The sequence below is a fragment of the Canis lupus genome, chromosome 12, assembly GCF_011100685.1.
Source record: "Canis lupus familiaris isolate Mischka breed German Shepherd chromosome 12, alternate assembly UU_Cfam_GSD_1.0, whole genome shotgun sequence".
In the NCBI taxonomy this organism is placed as follows: domain Eukaryota; kingdom Metazoa; phylum Chordata; class Mammalia; order Carnivora; family Canidae; genus Canis; species Canis lupus.
This window is the reverse complement of record NC_049233.1, coordinates 64,893,480-64,921,305: the sequence shown is the minus strand read 5'-3', so window position 1 is coordinate 64,921,305 and position 27,826 is coordinate 64,893,480. Positions and strand designations below refer to the sequence as shown.

General features: G+C 37.2%; 1 protein-coding gene across 6 annotated transcripts in view; it reads left to right on the top strand.

Annotated features, from left to right (window-relative positions):
* Nucleotides 1–27,826, top strand: part of PDSS2 (decaprenyl diphosphate synthase subunit 2) — a 249,693-nt gene that overhangs the window by 21,312 nt on the left and 200,555 nt on the right. Inside the window, exon 2 of one of the 6 annotated variants that reach the window (XM_038554864.1) lies at nucleotides 6,623–6,728. The exons of the other annotated variants lie outside the window; for them this stretch is intronic. Coding sequence (XP_038410792.1) covers nucleotides 6,625–6,728 — 104 coding nt within the window. The 5' untranslated portion in view covers nucleotides 6,623–6,624. The remainder of the gene's footprint in view (nucleotides 1–6,622; nucleotides 6,729–27,826) is intronic. 6 annotated transcript variants of the gene reach the window in all.

The window sequence follows — 27,826 nt, the reverse complement described above, 5'->3', positions numbered from 1 at the left end:
AGCCCCGGATCATAGATTTTGAAGTGCTATCATACTTAAATCTTTGTGCTTAAATTCTTTTCTTTTTTTTTTTTTTTAAGATTTTATTTATTTATTCATGAGAGAGAGAGAGAAAGAGAGAGAGGCAGAGACACAGGCAGAGGGAGAAGCAGGCTCCATGCAGGGAGCCTGATGTGGGACGCAATCCCGTCTCCAGGATCAGGCCCTGGGCTGAAGGCGGCGCTAAATCGCTGAGCCACCCGGGCTGCCCTGTGCTTAAATTCTAATGAATTAGGATTCAGATACCCACATTCTCTCTCTTGTCATTTTGCTCATTACCACTATATTGCCAACTGCTTTTCATCAATACTGTTGTATTCTATAATTATCCCTTTATTCTTCTAAAGGAGTCAGAATTTTTATGTGTGTATGTGTGTGTGTTTAACACCTTTGAGGCCCTTTAGTTACCAAAAAGTGTTCATCTGTGTTTGTGGTTTGAAGAGTTTAATGAATGCTTTTCTAAAAATAGCTGCTTTGGAGTAGGTTTTTTAAATGGGCACTAGATGTTAACCATTCAGATAGTTGTTTCTGATTTAATACTTATTTGAAGTTCTGGATACAAATTTTTAGCTTATAGAGTGCAGCTGCATTTGCTTTTCTTCCTATGACTCACTAAAGCCTACTCAAAGCCTTTCATTTTTTTTCTATTTTTGTATACTGAAACTTCATTTTAACAAATATTTAAAAATAGTTTTAAAAATTACCATTCCTTTGGAATCTCCATGGAAGGTTTATTTCATTTGCTCCAAATATTTCTTTTTTTAAGCAAAAGGAATTGGTTTTATTTCCAGAATTGTGAGGCAAGAGATAGGTCTAATAAGAATTATACCATATTCTAAAAACTTAACAGTGGTGTTTTGAAATTTTTCAAACATTGGTAGTTTGCAAGAACATACTCTGTATAACATTCAGTAGTTACAGGTGCTTTCTATATCTTAAATTGTTAAATATCAACAAGTAAATGAAGTTTATTTTATCCTCAAAATAGAAATGGTTTCACAAATCTGCTTCACCATTTCTCTCATGACTCTCTTTTATGTTGCTGTATATTTAAAAGGAATGTCATTTATTTTCACAGGACTAATAGTATATACAAAGCCTTTATTAAAAGCTTTTTTATGTAGTAAAAAAGTATTATTTTGAAGTATTATATATTTTCTCACATACTTTTTGTTCTGTAGTACCCATGATTAAACATAAGAGTGACAATAGAGTATGCATGATACAATTTTATGAGTATGTAGAAAGGAGCTCCAGAAATGAACATCTGAGAAATTGGTAGTCCTGGCCTTATTTTTTGAAGATTTTATTTATTTGTTTAACGGAGAGAGAGAGTGAGCGAGTGCACATGCCAGAGAGCACAAGCAGAAGGAACAGCAGAGGGAGAAGGAGAAGCAGGCTCTCTGCTGAGCAGGGAGCCCGATGTGGGGCTCAATCCCAGGACCCTGGGATCATAACTTGAGCCAAAGGCAGATGCTTAACTGACTGAGCTGCCCAGGTACCCCAGAATTTTTTTTAATGAAGCCATTTTATTTATTTATTGTTTAAGATTTATTTTAGAGAGAGAAAGCATAAGCAGGAGGGGTAGAGGGGGAGAGAGGGAGAACCTCAAGCAGCTTCTGTGCTGAGCATAGAGTCTGACATGGGGCTTGATCCCAGGACCCTGAGCTGAGATCATGACCTGAGCCAGACACCAAGAGTTGGATGCTTAACCAATTGTGTACCCAGGCGTCCCTTGGCCTTAGAATTTTAATGTAAGCTTGAAAGTACTCCTGCATTTACTTGGTCATCTTAGGAAAAAAAGTTTGAAAGATATGCTGCACTGTATAAATATAAATATAAGGTAGAGATGGAGTATTATAACTGTTACATGAGAAATAGTAGCAGTTGAAGCTGTGTGGTATAGTGGAAAAAGAGTTTTGGAAGATGACTGACCTGGATTCAGTCCTGGCTTATGTCATTTACTAGCTGCTGTTTGGGCATGTTAAATACTCGGACTTTGTTTTCTCATCAGCAAAAATGGGAATAATAATACCTATCTTGTGAATATTGAGTGAAAGACCTAGGTGACAACATAGTTTTATTTCTCTTCCCAAATGGAGAATAGGAAATATCCTTGCAAAAATAAACATCCTTCTGAAGCAAAATATAGATTAATTTTGCATTAGTTTATTATATTTTCATTTATAAATTGCAAGTAAAATGGGATTGACTAATGGGTTAGGAGTATGAAGAAAGTAGTGGTTGCTCGTTAACATGTAGCCCTGAATTAAATTTTAGAAGTCTTGAAGTTGGCTTAGCATTAAGGAGTTCAAAATATGAGTATAATTGGCTGCTGTGGATAGGTTATAAACCCAGACAAAGTAGAAAATAGGGAGCTGAGGGTCTTTTAGTTGGGTAACAGTAGTATCTGTCAAGAGGTTTTTTTAATCTCTAAGTCATCCTAGTAATGAATAAGGTGCTATCACTTTTTTACCCTTGCCAAGATTAGAGGGGGATTGTAGATCTGGGAGTTGTAGATCTCCTAAAACTCTCTGGTATATGCCTCTCCGTGGGAAATTGGCTGCTGTTTGTTTAAGCAGGCATTGCTGCACCTGGAACCATGGGACCACTTAGATGTCCCAGTAGTTAAAGGCTAAAGGCAAAAAAAATTTTTTTAAAGATTTTATTTATTCATTCATGAGAGACACGCGAGAGAGAGGTAGAGACACAGGCAGAGGGAGAAGCAGGCTCCGTGCAGGGAGCCCGACGTGGGACTCGATCCCAGGTCTCCAGGATCAGGCCCTGAGCTGAAGCCGGCGCTAAACCGCTGAGCCACTCGGGCTGCCCAAGACAAATGTTTAGATATGATGATGCCCAGTCTAGTTTTAAGGGATTATAAGCAAGGTGCTTGGCTCTTCATAGGCCTATCAAATCTTGAAATCTCACTGAATAGCAGGTTGGTAAGTTTCCTGCAGATAGATAAATTCCAACCCTCTGTGATATAGTGTCACAGACTCTTCAGTAGCTTCCCATGTTCTGTCAGAAACAGTTTGGCCTGTGCGTGGCAAAACATCCTTTCCTTCCTTTCTAGTCACTCCTGCCACACTTTCTACCCGCCACGGGAAGTAAACCATCTACATTCGTACCTGGTAAACATTGCTTAACTCAGGCTCTACTCAAATATTAGCCTTTTTGGTAAGTATTCTGTGATTTCTTCAGTTTAAATTGCTCATTCCTCCAGTTTTTTGTCTCTTCGAAAAATCAGAAAATGTGACATCATTGAGCTTTCATTCACCATGGTCTTGATGAGCTGTTGTCAAGTGGTGGCTGCTTCCTTTAGAGTGAGCATATGTAGTACACTTTAAATATATACAAGTATATTTGCCAATTATTCCTGAATAAAGCTGGGAGAAAAAAGATTGGGCATATGTTCTTCAGTTCACCATTTGAGATGCATCAGTTGCAGCTGACCACTTCATGGATTAATTGGCTTATTTGGATCTTTTATTTGGGATCTCTGATTTCAATATAAGTGTTTCTAAGACTGTAATCTTCTTGAAGTGGCTTTGTCTTTAGTATATGTGCTGCCGAAGCGAGCACTGGCTTTGTCTTTATATTCCTGTTGCCCAGCATATACTTGACACATAGAAAGCCTTCAATAAGTACTTACAGAATTTAATTGAATGGAGTAAAACCTTTCCTAACCAGAGGACTTTGCCTTTTTCTTCACCTTTGCTTGAATCATTATGTTAATTAGATCATGGTATTTATTTTTCATATTATTCTTCATAGTATAAAACATCATTGTTGGAGATTGTGATCAACTCTTCCCAAAGACAGAGAAAGAAAAATAAATGTGCTTTAATTGTACCAGGATTGATTAAAATTAGGTGGGGCAACTTTTCCTAGCTATAACATTTGTTAGGGATAGCTTATTAGATGCTGTTGAGTCTTTCAATTTTGAAATCTTCACAGGCCTGGCATTCACCCTTCTTGAAGATACCGAGAAGAGCAATATAAAATTCCTTATGATGAGGCTATGCAATGCACTAGTGAGTGATCAGAATGTTGGAGAAAATTTTGGCTATATATAATATACAGTATTAAAATATATTAGCTTTAGGAATGGCCTGGAAACCGAAGTCTAGCTCTTTTCCATCTTTGCTTTTTGCCATTGCTCTGTCAGCCATGTGCTCCCCCGCATCCCTCCAGGCCGTGGCTTGCAAAATTGAAGAAATCAAGGACTTTATGCTCATAGCCAGGTGAAAGGATGCCAAATCTGTCAAGATCAAGAAAAATAAGGATAATGTGAAATTTAAAGTTCAGTGCAGCAGATTCCTTTATACCTTGGTCATCACAGACAAAGAGAAGGCAGAGAAGCAGTCCTTGCCCCCAGGTTTGGCAGTGAAGGAGCATGAACGAAACTGGCACACTGATTTGAACTGTATTAAAATCTTAAAAATTCTAAAATATATATGTATATGTTGGCTTTCATATATTGTAGATTTAGGATATGAGAACAAATTCTAATCAGCAGGTGTATAACTTCTGCAAAAAATGTAGAATTTGTTACTCCATAATTTTCTCCTCTATCAAAAACAGCTGTCTACAAAGAGCGCTTCATACTGTTGGCAAATTCATTACAAATGCAGGAAGCAATTCCTGTTTCATATGATTGTGATTTGTAAAAATAATTTAGGTGTAAGCTATCCACAAACCATTTTTTTAAGTGACAGTTCTATCTAAATTCTCATATTTTGGCATTATACATGAGTGTCATAAGTTTAAATTCTGTAACATCCAAGCAGAAATATAAGAAAGGGCTCATTTAGGATGGAATGGCAAACATTCTAATTGGGAGGGTCCTCATTTTGATTTCTGCCCTCCTGCCCCTACCCCTTCAACCAAAAACCAAAGCAAAAACATCTGGAGTTATTCAGGCAGTATAAATATTCTTCAAAGAATGGACCCCTAATCATAAAGCCCTTCTGGCATTGAAAGATGTTTTTGGATAGATAGAATTCACATGATTGGTAAAAATATCTTTGAATTCATGAAGGCTCTCACAAGTCGTGAGAAGAGAGTTTGGGAGTATGGCGGGCTGAGGCTGATGGAATTTGTCATGGGCTTTTATATTTTATAGGCAAGCAGTCTGTTCCTGCACAGGGGTTACTTTCTCAGCTTTTCCTTTAGAATAGTCTCCAAGAAAGGTAGCTTATTTGCTGTTAAATGATGGCTGTTTCATTCTGAAGAAAATGTGCGGTAGGTCTAAACTTAGTTTTATTCTCTTTTCACATGTTTAAACAAGTTTTGCTGTGGGGAGACAAAGAGAAAACAATGCCCTTCAAAGCCCCCTGTCTTCAGACTCTGCTTTGTAATTCTGTCCAAAAGATAGAAAGTAGGGAGGAGGAATGTTAGTTGAACACTGAAGAAAACCACACATACATTATTATCAGTTAAGGAGGGGAATTGAAAGGTATAGCTGTGTTACAGTTAGCCAGTATTTATTGACCATCAGCTGTGTATTAAAACACAATGACAGATCTGTTGAGATAAAAAGGGTTTCTTTACTCCAAGGACATAGAGTATTCTTGAGGAACCTAGTTGCAAATCTGTGAAGTTCAAGCAATAATGTAAGATAAAAATAATTTCATCGTAATTGTTAGTAATTGCCAATTGGAAGATTTGGTGAAATGTCACAGGAGTTCAGGTCAGGGATAGACCTCTGTGGGCTGACTAAATCCAGGGGCTCTGTGAAAGAATTTTGAGCAGCTGCTTGAAGAATGGGTAGAATTTGGATTGAGGGAGAATAATAAGATATTTCTGCCCTTCCCTTTCAGTGGAATATCATGTGTGGAATTTGGGAAGAGCAGAGTTAGTATGTTAATTTTGGGTCAGAATCAGCAATTAACCATATGGGAGAACTTTAATGAACCTGAGAAAACCTCTTGATGATTTCAGCATATTGCAAGTTCCCTCAATTCAGGCCTATAAAAAACAAAACATTTTTAAAACCCTGGAAGGCATAGAGAAAGTGATGCCATCCAGGATATTCACTGTGAAAGCAGCAGTTTTATATTATTAAACTTGGACATTTTAACCAGTTTAACTGAGAGAAAGAACACACACAAAGGAACCATGTGTCTCCCCACTTGAGAAACCTTGACTTTCAGCTGCACAGAAAGCTCTGGTAACTCCAGAGCATCAAATAAGCTTTCTGAGATTCTGATCTTCATACAAATTACCAGTATAAAGAGGAAATGGTTTTCTGTATGCCTTCTTTCTTACCCTCAGAACTGAAGTGATTATATTTTTCTCAAGATAGAGTTAAGATACTATCATTCTTTTCTTTCTGTCTATTCTCTTTTCCCCTTTTTCCTGTCCATCTTTCCTTTACTATGTTTATTGTAGAGTACACTTGTAACATTTTAATAAATTATCTATTTAAAAATATCTAAATCTGTACTCACTGCTATTTATGGTTGATGTAATAGAGATGTAGAGATTACCAGATTGAGGTGAATGGGCATTCACAGTCCTTGGGTTGCATGGACTGCTTTTTAAAGCAAATCTGATCAAGTTTTGTTTATTTTTTGGCTAGAAATGAACGACATCTTTTCAGGAACCTGGAGGAATCGTGAAGAAAAAGCAAATGTTTCTATATCAGAGAGGATAGTTTTATTTTTCTGGGAGACTAAAAAAATCAAGTAAGTTTTTAGCATTATTGTATATAAAAATCTCTATTTGAAAAGAGCCTTCTCTATTCTTTAGTATGTGTTACTTGATTTTAAAATTTTAATCTCATTTTTATATAAAACGTTGCTATTAGACAGAATAGACATTTATTTTAAAAGTACCCATAATTTTACCATCTAGAGATAGCTAGTATTATTATTTTGGCATATAGCTTACAACACTATAAAAATGAGTTTGTTTATTTTTGTTTTAGAGCATTATATAGAAAATTGCTTTTAAATCTTAAATGAACTTAATTTTTAACAACTACCTTGTAATCCATTATATGGGTATACTATAATATAATTCATTATCCTGTTTTTTGGATATTTTTCCTCCAAAATTTGATATAATGTCTTTTCCTAACCCTGGGTCCCAAAGATGTTCTCCTATATTTTCTTCTAAAAGTTTTAGTTTACATGTTAAGTACATGCAGCTTATTGTATGCCAATTACACCTCAATAAAGCTGCTTAAACTTTTAAAAAATAAAAAAATAAAAGTTTTTTAGTTTCATGCTTTACATTTAAATCCATGATCCATTTTACATTGGTTTTTATGTATAACATGAATTTTAAGTCAAAGTTCTTTTTTTCCCCTATGAGTACAGTTACTTCAGCACAATTTGTTGAAAAGACTTCCTTAGCTCCATTGAACTGCTGTTACACCTCTGTCAAAAATCAGTTGGTGTATTTTTATTGATCTGTTTTGTGGGTTCTGTTTCATTGATCTGTTCTTCTGCCAATACGTATGTAGTAAGACTTCTGCCAATATGACACTGTCTTAATTTTGATGGCTATGTAGTAAGACTTAAAATCAGGTAATTCCTCCTACTTTATTCTTTTTTTGCATAATTACTTTAGAATAAACTTGTTTAAATCTGTCATAGTTGTTGTTGTGATGGTGGCAGCAAAACCTGGCACCTCTCCAGATTGCCTGGGTATGGGACCTGCTATGGCGGAGGCCAGTAGAAGGTGAGCTTCTGAACCCCAACTGAGCACAGGGTGGGAGGAAGAATTTTTTAGGGAATAGGAAATGGTTCCTAATGTTAAACAGAGACATGACATCATTTCAAATTTTTGTAGAAAATACTCCTTTTGTGATAATGAATAAGGTTATTATATAGCATTTAAAATGGCAGTATCCTGCTTGAAAGCAAAGGAGTAGATGGCTGAGTACTCAAGGACCCTTCTGTTGTTGTTTTCATTTTATCCACTGTTGTCAGGGACTTGGGTTTAGGTTTCTACAGCAACCACAGTCTGGACTACATAATACCAACACTTTGTGTGCATGTGGTGTTAACTCTGATGCCTTATACACTACATGTGGCAGAGTTGCAGTTGCTATGGAGATCAATCTTTGGACACACTTGGTTGATAACGATGTCTCTCATATGTGGATTTTGCTGCTAAAAGAATATGAAGTGATGCTATGAGTTGACCGAGAGAGGCATAAGACTTTATCAATAATTCCTCTACAGCTGAGAATCTCACATTTGAAAGCTTTAAGTTCTACATTTGCTCACAAACATACTGAAGTGTCTATGTGTGTGTTTAATAATGTATGGCTTGATACCTGGAAAGTGAAGGGAAAATAATGACTTCACAGAGCACATTATCAGAGCAACTTGACTCCTTTTGGTTAGTCAACACCATTTAAAGAATATACTGTAAAAAATTCAAAGACTAGATATCTTACATTAATAATCTTATAATAGTCAACTGTCAGTAGAAAAGGGAAAGATGCACAATTCATCTTGTGAACTACTCTAATTTGAGTATGGGGCCTTGGGTAGCAGCTAATAACCTTTTTCTTAAAGAGCACCTTATCTCTGAAGAGTCCTTTGAGCTGCAGAAATGAGAAACATTGAGGAAGTAGAGTGATTTTATTTTTTCTTTTCCTTATTGACCTTAACCCTCATTTTGAATCATGGATAATAGTCTATCCATGATTATACCATATTTAACATTGTCTTTACCCTTTAGTTGGATTTTTATGTTATTTCAGATTCCTATTATTGATAGATCAAGCTGTAATAAGTATTTTTAATCACAGGATTTAGATAGATCCCAGGATGTAGGAGTGCTGAGCTAAATATATATATTTTAGGGTGAGAGAGCACACAAGCTCACAGGAGTGGGGGGAGGGGCAGAGGGAGAGAATCTTTAAGTAGATTCCCCATTGAGCAGGGAGCCAGATCTGAGGACGCATGAGATCAGCTGAAACCAAGAGTTGGCTGCTTAATGGGCTGGGCCATGTGGGCACCCTCTGAGCTAAGTATTGTAAACCGTTTTATTATTTATTTATTTATTTTAAAGATTTTATTTATTTATTCATGAGAGACACAGAGAGATAGGCAGAGAGAGAAGCAGGCTCCAAGCAGAGAGCCCATGTGAGACTCAATCCTGGGACCCTGGGATCACACCCTAAGCCAAAGGCCGATGCTCAACCACTGAGTCACCCAGCATCCCTATAAACCTTTTTATAATGTTTAATTCAGACTCCTAACTTGTATTTTTGAAGAATTCTAATTGATTTGCAACACTATCAGCAATGTATGACAACACCAGTGTCACTATATTTTTGCCAATATTGGTCATTATCATTAAAAAAAGGCTTTTACTAATTAGATGAAAAATGTTATCCTGACTTAAATTTAATCTACTTGAAAATCTTTCCATGTTCATGTTTATTTCTCTTTGTGTGTTTTGTTCATCTATTTCTCCTAGAATGATTTCTTTATTAATCTATAAGGCATCTTTATATGGTGAAATTTTGTTGCCTAATATGCTACAATTTTTTTTTAAACACACACTTAAAAATTTTTAATTGTTCTTACCTGTTTTTTCCTTTGTGATTCTTCTATTTTTTTCTATGCTTGAGTTTCTTCACCTAACAAAAGTTTGTGGCAAATATTCAATTTTATTTTCTTTTACTTCTTTCATGATTTCGTATTTGCCCTTAGCAAATTGCTAACGAGCTAAGAAGTTCAAGGACTTAACGAATCCAGGCTTACTGTATGACTTACTGTACCACAAATACCAAATTAATTTGGTTCTGTTTATATAATTTATAAAAATTAGAAACAAATTTTTAAAAGGACTGGAGAAGAAATCTAGCAATTTTAGTGCAGTCCTATGATGTTTATTGCCCTTTGCTAGAAGGTTTATTCACTATGCTGTCATGTTGTGTGTTCATGCAGATAATTGAGAATTATAGTAAGCTATCTTAGTCTATGATAAACAGACAGAATGCACTTTAATTACATTCTAATTTATTATCTGGTGAAAGTACCTTGCTAACAAATCAACCCAGATATGACTTATTGGATAGCCTTTGCACTTAGAGGAATAATCAGTCTGTAATCATAAACAACATGAACCGTTCGTCTTCTAGATTGTTATTATATTTATTACACTCAAATGCCTGTGCTGGGTTTCTTGGCTGTTTGCTTCCCATTTCATGGCTTATATGCCCTTACCCTGTCTGCTATAAGTTGATTGTATCCTGGGCTCACAAATTCATTCTTGTTAGGGTACCTGGATAGCTCAGTTGGTTAAGCATCTGCCTTCGGCTCAGGTCGTGATCCTGGGGTCCTGGGATAGAGCCCCTTCTCCCCCACCCTCTGCCCTTCCCTCTACTTGCTCACATGCGTGCACTGTCTCTCTCTCTCTCTCCCCACCCCCCATCTCTCTCTCAATAAGTAAAGTAAAATATTTAAAACACATTCATTCTCTTGAAATAGGAGTAAGACACATGCCTAGGAACAGAGTTCTGTTACTTTTCCATAGGAGTAAGATGCATTTCTCCCCAATAAGAGTAAATAAAATAAACTGTCACCATAAACTACTAATATGTGATTTATTCCTTGCTGTTTACCCCCTCTGGACAAGAACTAGCACAGTTCTAATTTTATAAAAAAAGTTTTCCCCCCAGAAGAGCCACCACATCCTTTAATATCCTGTATTACTTCCCCCTGGTTCCAAAAGGTAGGTGTGCGAATTAAGCTGAAACCACAGCCAGCCCCCGTTTCTTTCAGACAACCTTGTACAGAGAATTGATATCAGGCAATGGGTTTCACCAAATAAATACAGTTCTCTGGTATAGTACCTTCTTTAATTCTACTACTTAAGAATGAACAACCGATGGCACTAGTTCCACAGAATAATGTAGAAGTTTGTAACATTACAATACCTCAGTTGACCCACATCTTTTTGAATACCACTGTGTTATGTGGGCTTTGGAGTGGGGCTAGTTTGGGAGGTACAAAACAGTGTAGAACCATTTGGAGAAATTTATAATCCATTTCCTCAGTGGAGTTACAATCAGGAGTTGTTTTGCCTTCTCTAGTTCAGACACCCTTTATGTCCTCTACCTCTACCTTAATGGTTTTAATGGAATCTACTGATTCAGTACCTTTAGCAAACAAAGATGATAATAATCCTTTTCTGGGAGTGGTATCCTCTTTTAATGAACAAGGATCTTACACCTAGAAAAGACCTCACTAGTGCTTTTAGTATAATACTATCACAACAAATGTGCCGATAATTGTACAGCTGATAAGTGGTAAAAAACAAAACAAAACAAAAACAACCTCGAGTTTCTGCATTTCAGTGTTATGATTTTTTGTCTCCGTTCTTGGTCCAAATTTATATTAAAAAGGAAGGTAAAAAGATACTGGTCTATTTCATTTACCCTCTTTTTCCACTTTGGAAATTTGTTTTGGCATGCAAATCAGTTTAGGTGGGCTTGGAAGTTCTTTCCGTTCTGAAGATTGCTGCAGGAACCATAAATTTTTTATTTTTTACCTAGGAATTGCTCAGCTAATCACTTCCATTTGAGAGTCCTGGTTTTATTTGGCTTCAATCTGAGTGGTAAAGTAGTCGTGTAAAATCACCTTTCTTCTTTCCTTTTTGTTTAAACATTCTCTCTGAGCCAGGTCACGTCTGTCTTCCCTTAAGATTTTGTGATTATGTCCCTTGAATGCCTTACCTTAGTCCATGTATCTTCTCCATCCTCACAGTTTCTGGAATTTTCCCACAGGATAGTCTCCTTAGGATCTGTTCAGCCCCACTTTGGATCTGACTGAGGCATTGTTACTATTTTATTGACTCTTCTGTTCCTGAAACCCTTTTGCTATCTCCTTGAAGCTAGATTCTGTGTGCTATACTGAGTATGAGGAAAGAATTAGTAATAGTTTTTACCCTTACTTTTCTACCAGGGAAGTCTTAGATGAATGCTTCTGTTGGAACTAACCCAAAAGAGCCATATTCAGTATTTTGAGATCAGATTGAGGAGAGAGAGAGAGAGAGAGAGAGGTATCTTGACAAGATGCAGAAGAAAGTAGTTCTGAGCAGCCAGGGGCTTGTTTTGTACATCTTATTTAGGCAGCTACCTATTTCATGTGGCTCTTTGGCTGTGCTTGAGAATGTTTGGTGGGGCTAACTCCAAGCCAAATCCTTCTCTGAAACTATAGCCTCATTTACTTTGGAAAAAATTTACTTCATATTTGCCATTCTCTTCACTCTATAGCTATTACCGTATGAATTATTCAAGAACCCCCTTCTATGACTACATTTGAACTCCATTTTAGGAATAATAACTGTGCAGTTATATTCTGAATTAGTGGCATATTGACTTTCAGGAAGACCCTTTTAGGAACAAATCAAAGCAAAATAGTTATATTTGGCCATACTGGAATGTAAGTCCCCCTATAGCTTACAGCCTATAAATTATAAAATATTCTCCAAAATAGATCCTACCAAGATCACTAATGACCTCCATATCCCTAAATCTAGTAGATTTCATTTAGTCTTTATTCTAGTTGTATTACTGACAATTTCTTTTTTCTCAAAAAATACTTTTTACTTGATTTTCCTCTGACTTTCTAACCAGTCCTTCCCTGCCTTGGTGGCACAGGCTTTACCAGGTGATTCAGTGTTTTTGTGCCCTGTTATCATTCTGTTCTATTTCCAGTTTATCCCTTCTGTATCCTTCAGTTACCAGAAACAAGCTGCATTAGTCTGACCTCACCCACCTCGCCTCCTTCTAGTCTACCCCCATATTCCTGAAGAACATAAAAGTAGATGTGTGCATACTAAATTTCTGAATTTTCAGAAAATTCAGACATTTTCAGAAATTTTCAGCTGTATTAGCCTGTCAGTTCATGCACCAATACTATGTTGCTTTCATTGAAGATTTATGGCGTATTTTAATATACGGAAGAGCTAGTCCCCCCTCATTGCTCTTCTTTTCAAGGTTTTTCAGTGTCCAATATGCACTTCAGCCTTAATTCATTTCTCTAGTATTTTCTTTGAGATCACTTTAGTTTACAAACTAAGTATGGGAGAACCAGCACTTTATGATGCTGAGACTTATATTCGAGAATATAGCATGTTTTTCAGTATTGTAACATCCACGTGTATATTCTTCAGGAATATGGGGAGTAGACTAGGAGGCCAGGTGGGTGAGGTTAGACTAATGCAGGTTGTGGTGATGAATGTTAACTAGATTTATTGTGGTAATCCTTTTGCAATATATCAAGTATATTTGCATATATCAAATTGTTATGCTATGTTTTATACTTAAAATTAATATAATGCTATATGTTAATTACTTAAAAACTTTTAATTTAAAAAAGAAATACCAGTTGAAAAAAATTTCCACTAATATCACAGCCAAATATATATATTAAAAGCTCATAGAGGGACACCTGGGTGGCTCAGTCCATTCAGTGTCTGCCTTTGGTTCAGGTCATGATCCAAGGGTCCTGGGATGGAGCCCCATATCAGGCTCTCTGCTCAGCAGGGAGCCTGCTTCTCCCTCTCCCGCTGCCTGCCACTGCCCCTGCTTGTGCCCTTTCTCTCTGTCAAATAAATAAATAAAACCTTAAAAAAAAAAAAAGAGTTCATAGAAACACAATAGAGAAATGGGCTGAGGACATGAACAGATACTACAGATGGCTCTTAAAATATGAAAGAATGTTCCGTCTTACCTAAAAAAAGACAAATGCAAATTAAAATTTCAGTAAAATACAGCTTCTTACCTATCACATTGGTAAAAATCTGGAAGTTTGGTAAACCAATCAGTTGTCCAGGCATTTTCATACATTGTTGATAGGAGTGTACGATTTAGCAGTGTTTGTCAAAATTACAAATGCATTTATCTTATAACCCAGCAATCCTACTTACAAGATTGTCTGTAATAGCAAAATCCAACAGTAGTAGTTGGGCTTTTTCTGATCTACAAAGGACTGATTAAATACACCCAGTACATCCTAACAATGGAATGCTATGAGTTGCAAAAGAAGAATGGATATATTAAGTGGGAAAAAAAAAAAAAACGAGGTACAGAACAATATGTATAGCATACTATCTTTTGTGTAAGAAAGGAGGGAAGAGTGTGTGTCCTTATATCAGGATATACGCACTACATAAGAGTAAGACTGCTGACAAAGGTGGAGAAAATCAGGTAAATAGTGACAGGTTCGGGGTGTGACAATATGCCTTTTTATTTTATATTCTTTTTTTTTTTTTTTTTTTTTAAATTTTTATTTATTTATGATAGTCACACACAGAGAGAGAGAGAGGCAGAGACACAGGCAGAGAGAGAAGCAGGCTCCATGCACCGGGAGCCCGACGTGGGATTCGATCCCGGGTCTCCAGGATCGCGCCCTGGGCCAAAGGCAGGCGCCAAACCGCTGCGCCACCCAGGGATCCCTATTTTATATTCTTTTGATTTAAAAATACCTACAAATCTCATCATCGTCTTTCCCTTTTCTCCTGACTTTAGCAGTTTCTGTTGCTCTGAGGATTGAAACTTCTAATGTGAATAGCAAGGCCCGCAATAGCTTGTTTCTTCAGCCTTAACACACAGCATGCTTCCCCTTACTCTCTCTGCTTTGCCCACATTGGCCTTTTTTCTCTACCTCAAATTCACTGTGTTTCCTTCCATCACTGGTCCTTTATCACACTGTTCCACCAGCCTGGAGACCTTACGTAGTTAAAATGTGCTTATCCTTTGATCTTGACAGTACGTTACTTCTGCAAAGAAGTCTCCTTGGATAAGGTCAAGTTTTCTTTTCTTTTCCTTTTTTTTTTTAAAGATTTTTATTTATTCATGAGAGAGCGAAAGAGAGAGGGAGAGACACAGCCTGAGGGAGAAGCAGGCTTCCTGCAAGGATCCTGATGTGGGACTTGATCTTGGATCCCGGGATCACACCCTGGGCCAAAGGCGGTGCTAAACCACTGAGCCACCCAGGCATCCCTAGGTCAAGTTTTCCATGCATTAGTAATACCTTGTTCATCTCTATTCTAACCCTGGTTTTAAATGCAGTTGTATATTCTTTGTTAGGATTGTTTAACATCTGTCTCTCCCACTAGAAAGTAAGCCTCTCGAGAGCAGGGACCATACCCACTTCATTCAGAGGTAAAATACCTATTTTTTAAATGAGATTATACCTATTATGTGCCTAGCATGATGCCTAGCACATAAACACATAATGCTAGCTAGATCCTGCTATATGTTGTTTTGGTTTTAGTAGAAGGAAATGATACTGTTTGTGAATAAATTAGCTGGATAAGATTTAAGGAAGAATTCTGACTCTCCTTGGCAAGAGAAAGAGGTACCTTTGGAAAGAAGTAACAACTAGTTTGTGAAAAGGGAAAGAAAATAGCTTTTATTCCTCTACTATGCTTGGTTACTGTATCTAAGTCAGACTGCAAGAAAGCAGCTTTTTGCCAAAATATTTTTCCTCTTTCCAGTTGCATTTCTTTTTTTTTTTTTTTTAAAGATTTTATTTATTTATTCATGAGAGACACAGAGAGAGAGAGGCAGAGACACAGGCAGAGGGAGAAGCAGGCTCCCTGCAGGGAGCCCCACGTGGGCCTCGATCCTGGGTCTCCAGGATCAGGCCCTGGGCTGAAGGTGGCGACCGCTGAGCCACCCAGGCTGCCCTGCATTTATTTCTTTTTCTAAATCAAATAGCAGGAAGTTTAAAAAATATAGACAAAATAGAAATATTCAATTGGAATCTGGGAATTAATATAGGCAATTGCCGATCTGTATTTGTTATATTAACCAAAGTTGTAAAAATCTGTTAGAATTCAAGACAATGAGATCCAAGATGATACAACAGACATTTCACATTATGGCTTAGGGAACAAATTTACTGTTGATCTCTAGGGTCATATTCCCTATCATGTGATTTGTAGGGTGTCTTTGAAGAGTTTAAAAATGTATATTGTAGCAGCCTAATATTTTCTTCCAGTTATCTTCACATTTTCAAAGCTGGTAAATCATTTTAACATATACTTTAAGTGCCAGATATTTTTGGTGTATATTTACAATAGAATATTGGTCAGCCATAAAATAGAATGAGATCTTCTGATTTACAACAACATGGATGGACCTAGAAGGTTTAATGCTAAATGAATTAAGTCAGAGATAGACAAATACCATATGATTTCACATGGAAATCATGTGAAATTTAAGAAACAAAACAGAGAAAAGTGAGACCAAAAAAACACCAGACTCTTAAATACAGAGACCAAACTGGTGATTGCCAGAGGGGAGGTAGGTAGGAAGATTAGGTGAAGTAGATTAAGGGGATTAAGAAGTACAAACTTCCACTTATAAAATAAAGTCAGAGATGAAAAGTACCACCAGTAAGATGGTAATGTTTGGTGACAGACTTCACTTATTGTGGTGAATGCTGAATAATGTATAGAAATGTTGAATCAGAGATGCCGGCTCAGTGGGTTGAGCGTTGGCCTTCAGCTCAGAGTGTGGTCCCGGGGTCCTGGGATCAAGTCTTGCATCTGGCTCCCTGAGGAGAGCCTGCGCCTTCCTGTGCCTGTGTCTCTCCCCCCACCTCTCTGTGTCTCTCATGAATAAATAAGTAAAATCTTAAAAAAAAAAAGTTGAGTTATTATATTGTACACCTGTAACTAATATAACCCTATGTTAATTATACTTCGATTAGAAAAATAAATGAAAGTTACTGAAATATACATACAAGAAATAAAGACAATTCAAGTAAAAAGAATAAATCAGCGGTTGATGCTTCTGTAAAAACAACCGCCTTTTTGTTTTTTACTGAACTTTTGGTTTCTTGAATGTTGCCTGCTGCCTTGCTCTTAGGGAATTGTAATCCTTAGATCCAAACTGAGATATGCATAACTAGAAAGTATTGTTTTCCTTCATAGCTTGGTGAAGAATGTGCATGGAGCACAAAACACAAACTGGGGATCTGTAGGCTACTTGGGATTCTCAGATCTGTTTTGCTCAGCTTGTAGAATAAGTTGAAAAATCAATTTCCAGCCTTAATTGAAAATTCAGAAGGCCTACTGATAGTGGACTAGTATTACCATGTGGCAGGAGTTTGCAGCAGTGGTAGGTGTGGCAGGTGCACTCCAACTGCCATATCTTTCTCTCTCTTCCCCCATCCTCCAAGATTCATCTCTCCTACTTCATTAATTTATATTCCTTGCCTGGCTTATGGCTTCATTAGGCACTTGAGATTGTGACCTCAGGTGTGGAGGTGAAAGGTAATGGAGGCTAAAATCAGTATCTGCTCAACTAATGTAATTGTACAGTCTAAGAGGTCTTCTAGCCATGTGGCATCCTAATGCAGGGAGTCTTTGGTCTCTTCTTTTGGCAAATGAGATTTTTTTAAGTGGCGGTGACTGTCTTACAGGAATCAGTATAGGACAGTTAAACAACCATTTAATAAGAACTACAGGACTCTCCAGTTAGGACTGGTTTTACTGTTTTGTGGAGTTTCCTGTAATTCCTCTAAGTTTGTTAAAATATGTTACCTATGGATGAAAATGTTTGAATTTATCATTTTTTTTTTAAAGGAGAGTTTTTATGGGAAAATAACCCATGACTAACAAGTTAACAAGTTGACTAATGGCACAGAAAACCAAAATCCCTCACACCTCCAAAACTCTAAATTTTTTCCATGTTTTTTATCGTAGTAAAATATACAGAATATAAAACTTAACCATTTTAACAATTTTTTTGTGTACAATTCACTGACATTGAGTATATTACAATATTGTGCAACCATCACTGCTATCCATTTCCAGAACTTTTTTATCCTCTCAAAGAAAAACTCTATAATCCTTGAACAATAACTACTCATTTCCCCCCATTCCCTGGACCTGGTAATGTCTGTTTTTCCTTCTGTGTCTGTGAATTTGCCTATTCTAGATAGCGCAGATAAGTGGAATTGTACAGTGTTTGTCCTTTTGGCTTACTTAGCATAATGTTTTCAGGGTTCATCTATGTTGTAGTGTGTATCAGAATTTCATTTTCTTTTATGATTAAATAGCAAATACTCCATAGTATGGCTATACCATATTTTGTTGATTCATTTATCTGTTGATGCCCCCAAACTCTAATCTTCTGGCTACACTGTACTTTCCTATTCACGGCTAAATAAGAGGATAGATTCTTTGTGGTTCATCATCCACATTGGCTTCTTGGTGTTCCTCTTCTCTAATCTCCCCTGGAGCCTTGCACATCAGCGTGACTCTCCATCTTTGTGGACCCAAAGCAATCCAGCTTCATCAGGCCACTAGTGAAGCTGTTTATGTATATACCTCCCTTACCTTACCCCACTTTCCTGCTTTACTCAGGAGTATGGGGATTTCCAATTTGGTTCTATCTGACTTTTGGTTCTTCTCTTGTGAGTTAGACCTTCATGCAACTCCCTAGGTATCTGGAAGGCTTAGCTTTCTGGTCTCAGCTCTGTCATTCACTAACTAGCTATGTGATTTTAAGCTATACTATTCTTGATGAAATGAAGAGTTTGGAGTACATAGATATTTAATATTTGTTCTAACTTTTCTATTCTGTTGTTCAGAACATGCTACTTTCTGCTTGGGGGCAAAAGCAAAAATTGGTGGAAATCCATGCAGGAGTTTATAAATCAAAACTATATGTCAGAAAATGTTTGGTAAGAGTGGTTTTGCCATGATTAAGGCCATAAAAAGATTTCTGTACAAAGCTGTTAGAAATAAAGTAACTTCATTGCTCACTGCATGCATAAGTGGAGCTGTATAGTGAGTGAGAAAGGAATGAGTTTAGGGGTAGTTAACTGGGTCTAAAAGCAGTAAGAAAGCAGTATCTTTTAAAAAGCATTTTGAATAATCTTTGTATCCAACGTGTACGGAGAACTCACAACCCAGAGATCCAGAGTCACATGCTGTTCCGACTGAGCCAGCCAGGGGCCCCTTGAGCTTTTTGAAAAGCCAACTTGTAAGATTTGGAAATGATTTCGGTACATTTTATAACTTTTTGATACAGCCACAAAAGTTAACTTTTATTACTTTTGTTGGGGCCTGTCTAGGCGGAATACCTGGCTTGTTATATCTTGCTATATTAGAGAAAAGGTGAGAGAGTCAAAGGCAGATCCTGAGAAATTGATAAAGCTGGTAAATTTCTTGGTTCAGTCAATTTTCAAAACAAATCAACTAGATAACTTTGGGAGTCATTATAGCATTGTCAACTTTTTAGTTTACCAAGGAAAAGCATTTTGAAAAACTTATGTATTATCACTATTTGATAAAAGGAAAAACACTCTAACAGTAAAAGGTAGGAATTATATCAGAATTAAGGATGGGTTTTAAATAGACCAGCACATTATATTACTGTTTTTCTGTGCACTATTTTAAACATGGTTGTGAATCAGTGTTTGAGGATTATTGGCATAGATATAAATGTTTTTGAAATTGAGAGGAAAGGAAAATCATACTTGCCTAGATTGACCAAAGGTGGAAAGGATAGGGGAAGAACTAGCACTAGTGAAAGGACAAGTTTGGGAAAGGAAGTTTTCAGGGAGTGAAGATGATGCATTGGTTTTAGATGTGATGAATATCCAACTTGAAGTTCATTAAGCAGTTAAACAGGTTAGACCTAGAGATAAAGATTTAGATATCTTCTGTCTTGAGGTGAGAATAATAATCATGAAAGTGGGCTGTTTCCTGAGGGGAAAATATGAGGTTGATAAGGCCAAGAATTACCTGTTAGGGATTACAGGCATGAACTTTAAAACCAGACTGCCTGGATATCCCTGGATGGCTTGTCTGCCTTTGGCTCAGGGCATGATCCTGGGTCTGGGGATCGAATCCTGCATCAGGCTCCCTGCGAGGAGCCATCTTTTCCCTCTGTCCAAGTCTCTGCCCCTCTCTGTATCTTTCATGAATAAATACATAAAATCTTTTAAAAACATAAATAAAAATAAAAAAGTAAAACCAAACTGCCTGAATTTAATCCTGGCTCTGCTAGTTATGAGCTGTGTGACTTTAGTGAGGATATCTTTTTATGTTGTCTGGAGAATAAATGAGTTCTAAGCATTATTAAAATGCTTAGAATAGGGCACCTGAGTGGCTCAGTCAGTTAAGTGTCTGCCTTCGGCATGAAGGTCATGGTCCCAGGGTCCTGGGATAGAGCCCCGTATCAGGCTTCCTGCTCAGTGGGAACTCTGCATCTCCCTCTGCCCCACCCCTCTGCTCATGCTCTCTTGCACATACTCTCTCAAATAAATAAATAAAATCTTTAAAATAAAATGAAATGCTTAGAATATTGCTTGGCAGAGAGTAAATGAAAGTGTTAGCTATTGTTATTTGGTAGTGGATTAAAAGATGTCTGGGAAGTATGTAGTAAGTAGTGGCGGACATAGCTCCTTTGTAGAAAATGGATAAATTCCAAAAATCTTATTTTGAAAGTTCTAAGGGAACTGTGGAAGCAAAGAGGAGGAGATAAACTCAAATTATAGAGAGGCCAAGAGCCCTTCTCGTGTACTGAGATGGCCAGCTGTTTTTTTTTTTTTTTTTTTTTTTCTTTTTTTTTCTGAGAACAGTTGCCAAGTATGGGCATGTTCCTAGGATTAGGTTTGGTCCAGGCAGAGGGAGTCCACAGGGAAAAAGAGAAATCAGAAGAGCTTTTAACAGTTCGGTGGGCTGGTATGACACATGGAAATCTAGGCAAGCCCAGAATGCACAGCCTTTTGTTCCCCTACAAGATACTTGGTAAGTGCTAGGGCAGTGTAGGAGGCAGGGGGCTAGCTTGGAAAAAACTGAGTAAAATCTCTTAAAGTTTCATGATGCTTAGACATGTTACGTTCGCAAACTCTTGATTTTAGGAACCCTTTCCAATCCTAAAAGGATTGGGGGCTCCTGCCTACCTAGGTGGAAGGAGCATCTGACTCTTGATCTCAGGGTAGTGAGATTACTTTAAAAAAAGTTATTGAAGCCCCCAAGGAGATTTTGTTTCCATGGGTTAAATCTGTTGATGTTTACTGTATCAGGAATATGGAAATTAAAGGTAAGAAAATTTTGAAACATTTACTAATTTAAAAAAAAAATAAACTCATTACCTGCTAACATTTATAGGCATTTTTTTTGAAAAATAATTACATTTTCAAAAACAATATATTATTGAGAAGAGTGAATTATATTTTTGAAAATCTCTGGCTTAGTAGCAGACAGTTGAATTTTCATATCTGCTTCTGCCTTTGTTGTTGCAAAGTGTTGTTTTGGTTGAAGTAAAAGAAGAAAATCCGGCCTTACACAGATAAGTAGTTGGAAAAAGGAGGAGTAATTTAATAGCTTTCTCAGATAATTGTGAATATTCTTCTTTGATCCTATGCCAAAACTTGACAGGTGGTAGTTTCTTAAAGCTTAGTTGCAGTGTGGAATCCAAAACCATCTCAATGAATATTTTGTACTTATTACATTAAAATCCATTGTTCTGTCTTGTGTTTTGAATGGATCTTTTACCCACCCATCATTGTGTATCATGCATTGGTCATTTGGAAATATTGGTTCACTGAGGTATGCAAATCTTTCAAATATTGACATATTTCATTATAAAATGTGTTAAAAATTCACATCGTATTTGTTTAATTTTACCACTGATCTCATTAGAAAAGTCATAAGTATTGAAAAGTTGTCAAGGTTGTGATCGCTGATAATAAGTTTTCTGCATTTCTAGTTTGCCTAGAAGTTCAAATTCTGTTGTTGGCAACAAATACTGTTATTTTTATCCCTCGAAGTAACAGGCTCACTGCATTCATTTTTGAGAAAACACCTGCTGAATAGCTAAAGTCAAAAGACCGTAATTTGTCTGTTGGTTGTTCTTTCAAGGAAAAATGGTGTTTTGTGGAGGGGGAAAACAAAAACTGAGGCTAACTCAGTTTACAACTGAAAGAATCAGGAGTGCTTTTTTTTTTTTTTTTTTTTTTTTTTTTAGAAAACTACCATATTTTGGTATGCAACAGGATGCTTTATGCTTGCCTTCTTCCAATTTGTAACTTGGAAGATTTAATAAAATTTACTACTGTTCATCAAAGATTTTTTTTAAGACATTTATTTTAGAGAGAGAGAGAGAGCAAGGGAAGGAGGGACAGAGGTAGGAGGGACAGAGGGAGAGAGAGAATCCTGAAGCAGACTCCCCACTGAGCATGTGAACCCACATCAGGCTCCATCCTAGGACCCTGAGATCATGACCTGAGGCAAAATCCAGTTTCTTAATTGACTGAGCCACCCAGATGCCCCTCATCAAGGATGATTATTTGTTTTTGTTTTTGTTTTTGTTTTTTTAAGATTTCTTATAAATAAATAAGAGAGAGAGCAAAGGGAAGAGGGAGAGGGAGAAGCAGACTCCCTGCTGAGCAGGGTGCGCCAATGCAGGACTCAATCCCAGGACCCTGGGATTATGACCCAAGTTGAAGGCAGAGGCTTAACTGGCTGAGCCACCCAGGCACCCATCAAGGATGGGTTGTTGTTGTTGTTGTTATTTTCAGATTCCAAAGTCTGTATTTTTCAAAATAAAGATAACACATTGTTTAGAGACCATCTCCACAAGAGCAACAAAAAATAGAAAATAGTTGCCCAGGCATAAGCATACACTGAGTTTGTTAATTATACACATATGGTTGCAAGTGTGCTTGCAAAAAAGTTCATTGGAGGGCAGCCCCGGTGGCTCAGCGGTTTAGCGCCACCTTCAGCCCAGAGCGTGACCCTGGAGACCCGGGATCCAGTCCCACATTGGGCTCCCTGTGAGGAGTCTGCCTCTCCCTCTGCCTGTGTCTCTGTCTCTCTTTCTCTCTCTGTGTCTCTCATGAATAAATTAAATCTTTAAAAAAGAAAAACTCATTGGAAATATACACGAGGCTCTGGAAATGTACACTGTGTAGTGTTACAATTCTATATTCAAACAAGGAAAATTGACAGTATGTTACATTCACTTACAAGTAGACAAAACGCAAAATACAGTTCATCTTTTGTACAAAAAGGAAGGGCAGTTCACATTTTACAAGGTAAGAGGAGCTCTGATTGTAAGGAAAGCTAGAGTGGGGCTGAACTTTGCACGTCCTTATTCCTGTCACAAAATAAGCAAACATTATTTTTAAGGATGTTTTTAAGTAAAATTGGTATTTCTCTTATTGTGAATGCATGGCACTGAAGAATATGATTATATGATTGGTGTCTGTTGTCTTGATTTGTGCTAAGGTTGCAGCAGTTTTACCTACTGTTGATTTTGCACCATCAGTGTCAGTGTCAACACAGTGAGAAAGGCAAATAATGTCTTATTCTTACAATGAACCCCCCTCCTCCCCCAGAAACCTCTCAGTGGCTTCTGGAGGTCCACAGTCTATACTTTGAGAACCACTAATCTAGAGGAAGGGGCCTGCCCCAAATACCTGATAGTTTTATCCTTGAGACATTTGAAAATAGAGGTGGTTGGGGTCTATCTAAAGCTACATTCCAGTACCTACCCAGCTCAGTCCCTTTCGCCTTACAGAGGAAAGGGCAAAACCTCTGTGGAAAATACTACTAACTACAGTCACTACAATTACTTTATATATAGTATTTGACATACAAGTGAATTTTATGAGAAAGGACTTTTGCTTGTCACCAGGAGAGAATAACAGAATCTGGAATTGCCTTGTCAATATAAACAGCTAGAAGACTAGACAAGATACTTGAAACAATGTCCTTCACATATTGGGCAACAGGCAACACAACACAGTCTGTGTTGTTCAAAGATCAACTTTAGGGGATCCCTGGGTGGCGCAGCGGTTTGGCGCCTGCCTTTGGCCCAGGGCGCGATCCTGGAGACCCGGGATCAAATCCCACGTCGGGCTCTCGGTGCATGGAGCCTGCTTCTCCCTCTGCCTGTGTCTCTGCCTCTCTCTCTCTCTCTCTCTCTGTGACTATCATAAATAAATAAAAATTTAAAAAAAACATTTAAAAAAAAAAAGATCAACTTTATTTTGAGTGAAAATGAAAGACAGCGTGTCATTTTGTAGGGTGCAGCGAAAGCAGTGCTTTGAGGGAATTTACCACTTTAAAATAGTGGTCTGATCTTCTACCTGAATAAACTAGAAAAGAAGAGCAAAATAAATCCAAAGTAAAAGGAATGCAGTAAGAGCTGAAATCAGTGAAATAGAAAATAGACAAATAGGAAAAGAATTAAACCAAGTGCTGTTTTTTTAAAAGATCAACAGCTCCACCAATATCAGATATGACACTGAGAAGAAACTTAGGTAGAGACATGGTCAGTCATGTATCTTGCCCCCTTCCCCCCTTGGGTGTGGGGCGGCAAGAAAGGAGTCAGAACAAAGGGTAAACTCCAAATAGGGGAGATCTTGGTGGAGTTGTTCTGGGATCGATCCTGGGTGTGCCTATACTTCTGACACTGTGGTGGAGTGGAGAGAAAGTAGAAGGAGGCCAGGATGAAAGTCTGGAGACCCATCAAGTCATCTATTGATATTGACATAACTGAGAATGAAAAGGAAGGAGGAAGAGAGTAATGTTTGCTTTTCCCTTGTGAAAAATTCTTTGACTCTCTTTTTGCATTAAAAATTCAGATCCGTGAAAGCTTAAAAGTTGCCATTTTTCACATTCCCATTTAAGCTAATAAATCATGCTCAAGTTACTTTAAAATTATTATATTTAGGAAGAAAATGCCTGAAAATTTTTCTTTTGAGAATTTTCAAGATGAACACACAACTGAAAATCAAGACAAATATGAAACTGTAGTCCTCTCTCCCCTTTATAAGATGAAACTGTGTAGTCTTCTCTCCCCCTTATAAGGTGATTTGCAACAGTATTTTATTGTTTTTTATTTTATTTATTTATTTGAGAGAGTATGTATGTGCAAACTTGAGAGAGAGTGAGCATGAGCAGGGGAGGGTCAAAGGGAGAGGGAGAAGCAGACTCCCACTGAACAGGGAGCCCAATATGCGGCTCCATCCCAGGACCCTGAGGTCATGACCTGAGCTGAAGGCAGAGGCTTAACCTGCTGAGCCACCTAGGCACCCTGTTTACTGTTGTTGTTGTTGTTTTTAACTGATCCTTTTTACTGCTGCAGGTAGTAGCTAACCATTTTATATACTGTAAGCTAAGTAGAAATAGAGAAAAATTCTATTAAGTATACTTTAGGTGAATGAAAATCATTACACTGAAGTCTCAGATTATTTTTAATAAGAGAATAGGATTAGTATTGGTATAAAGTTCAAACTTCATAGCTGGTTATTGTATTTTTTTAAAGAATTTTTCTAGGGGCGGCCCCGGTGGCACAGTGGTTTAGCGCCACCTGCAGCCCGGGGTGTGATCCTGGCGACCTGGGATCAAGTTCCACATCGGGCTCCCTGCATGGAGCCTGCTTTTTCCTCTACCTGTGTCTCTGCCTCTCTCTCTCTCAATAAATAAATAAATAAACAAATCTTAAATTAAAAAAAAAGGAATTTTTCTTACTTGAAAAGTGGCTCAAGTGTTTTGTATAAAATGTTTATTAATGTGCTTGGCAAAGAGAGATTTTTAGGCTCTTTTTCACCAAATGTTAAATTCTGGGTACTAGGTTGTAGGGTGATTTTTTTCTCCCTGTGATTTTTGTACATGTTTGGATTGCTTGAATTTTAAAATAATGAGCATGTATTTTTTCAAAACCTATAGTGCTGTTTAAAAAAAAATACCTAACATATCAGAAGCATGAAATAAATATTTATTGAATATATAAATAAATAAAGGAATTTATGGGGAAAATAAGGGTAATACATAGTATATTACTGTTAGGTTTAGTTATACTGTGCATTGTTGTACTGGACTTTCTAGAAAGTCATTTCATCAGTATTTCTAGTTTGTTGCACACACCCCCTCCCCATGAAATATGTGAGTTTATGCCATTTTAGTATACTAGAAATCCCTTTTACTCCCTTAAACACCCATCCTCCTCATACAGCCATTGAAGGGGGAAGAACAGCAAGAAAAGTATTTGCTTCCAAATGATTTCTGTACCCTCTCTGTAATATCCCCTCTCCCCCTGCTCAGAATAGAAACTATTTCTGGCAGCAGGAACTCTCTAAGGAAAATGTTAGTCCTTACCACAGCAGACAGAGTTATACAAAGAGTTAATTTAAAAAAATGTAGTCCATCTGCTACCAGCCAGGATAGAAGGTGGTTAGTCCGTTTTCACTATCTTCCTTTGCCCCTCTCTTGTCCTTTCCTTGTAAGTGGTCTTTTTTTTTTTTTTTTTTTTTTTTTTAACTCTACCAATTTGTTTCTTTATCTCTCCTGAGCTGTAGGTATAGTGTTGTGGGCCTCCCAGTTCATCACTGATCTTATGAGTAATGGGATTTTTTTCCCAATAGCCATGTTGTTATTTCTTCCACAAGGGTAAAATACTTAAGTCCTAAATATAAAACTTGAAGGGATAGGAAGTTCTAAGTAAAAAATCTTTTTATCATAAATTATCTTTTCTTCTGCATCCTCCCATTATGAGTTCAAGGATTCTTGTTTGAAGCATTATTTTGTATCTTGTTCTGCTAGGAATTACAAAAGAAAGCTTTAAAAAACTAATTTTTTTTTTTAGCAGTGATGGAATCCAGTTAGATTTTCCATTGATCACTGAATACCACAAACTCAGTTGTTACTGTCTAGATTTTCGGCAGAAAGGTTAAGAGTGAAGGTAGACTTGGATCATACATCAGATGAGCATAATGTCCTGTGTTTTTCCGGGACAGTTCTGGCTTATATCTGTTTTCCTGGCATAACTTTTTTTTAAGGATTTTATTTATTTATTTCTGAGAGAGTGGGGTGGGGGGCGCAGACACAGGCAGAGGAGAAGCAGGCTCCATGCAGACCCTGACGTGGGACTCGATCCAGGGTCTCCAGGATCACACCCTGGGCTGAAGGCAGCACTAAACTGCTGAGCCACCCGGGCTGCCCAATTCCCTAATTTTTAAATAGATGTTTTATTTTGGAGTAATTTGAGATTTACAGAAAAGTTGCAAAGCTCTTTACAGAGTTCCTGTATACCCCTCAGCCAGTTTCCCCAGTTGTTAATATCTTACATAACCATGGTACATTTGTTAAACTAAGAAATCAACAGTAAAATGTTACTATTAGCTAAACTCCAGATTTTATCCAGATTGTGCTCGCTTTTCCACTAATGTTAGTTTTCTGTTCTGTGATTCAATCATAAAAATACTACATTACATTTAGATGTCAGGTTGCCTTAGTCTCCTCAGTTTTGTGACAGTTTATCAGTCCTTATCTTTCATGACTCTAATGGTTTTGAGGGTAATTGGCCAACTATTTTGTGGAGTGTTCTTCACTTTGGATTTGCCTGATATTTTTCTCATATAGACTGAGTTTATTTTTTTAAAGGAATAATACCACAGAGATGAATTCCCCTTCTTATCCCTTAGTAGGAGTACATTCTGTCAGTATGACTTACTATTTTTGGTGTTAACCTTGATCATCTCAAAATAATATTTGCCAGATTTCTTACTGTAAAGTTAACCTGCAGCCCCCATACTCTCTTCTCTGCAAGTCCCTAAGGAAGCCCACTCTCAAAAGGAGATAACTACATAAATTATTTGTAATTCTTCTATAAGAAAGATCTTTCTTTTTTCCCTTATTTATTTTTTCAGTTGTTTATTTTTATCAATATAAACTCGTGTATATTTATTTTATACTTCTAACTACCTATTACTATGTTATTTTGTTGCTCAGATGGTTCTAGCTTTGGTTATTGGGAGTTCTTTCAGATTGGCTT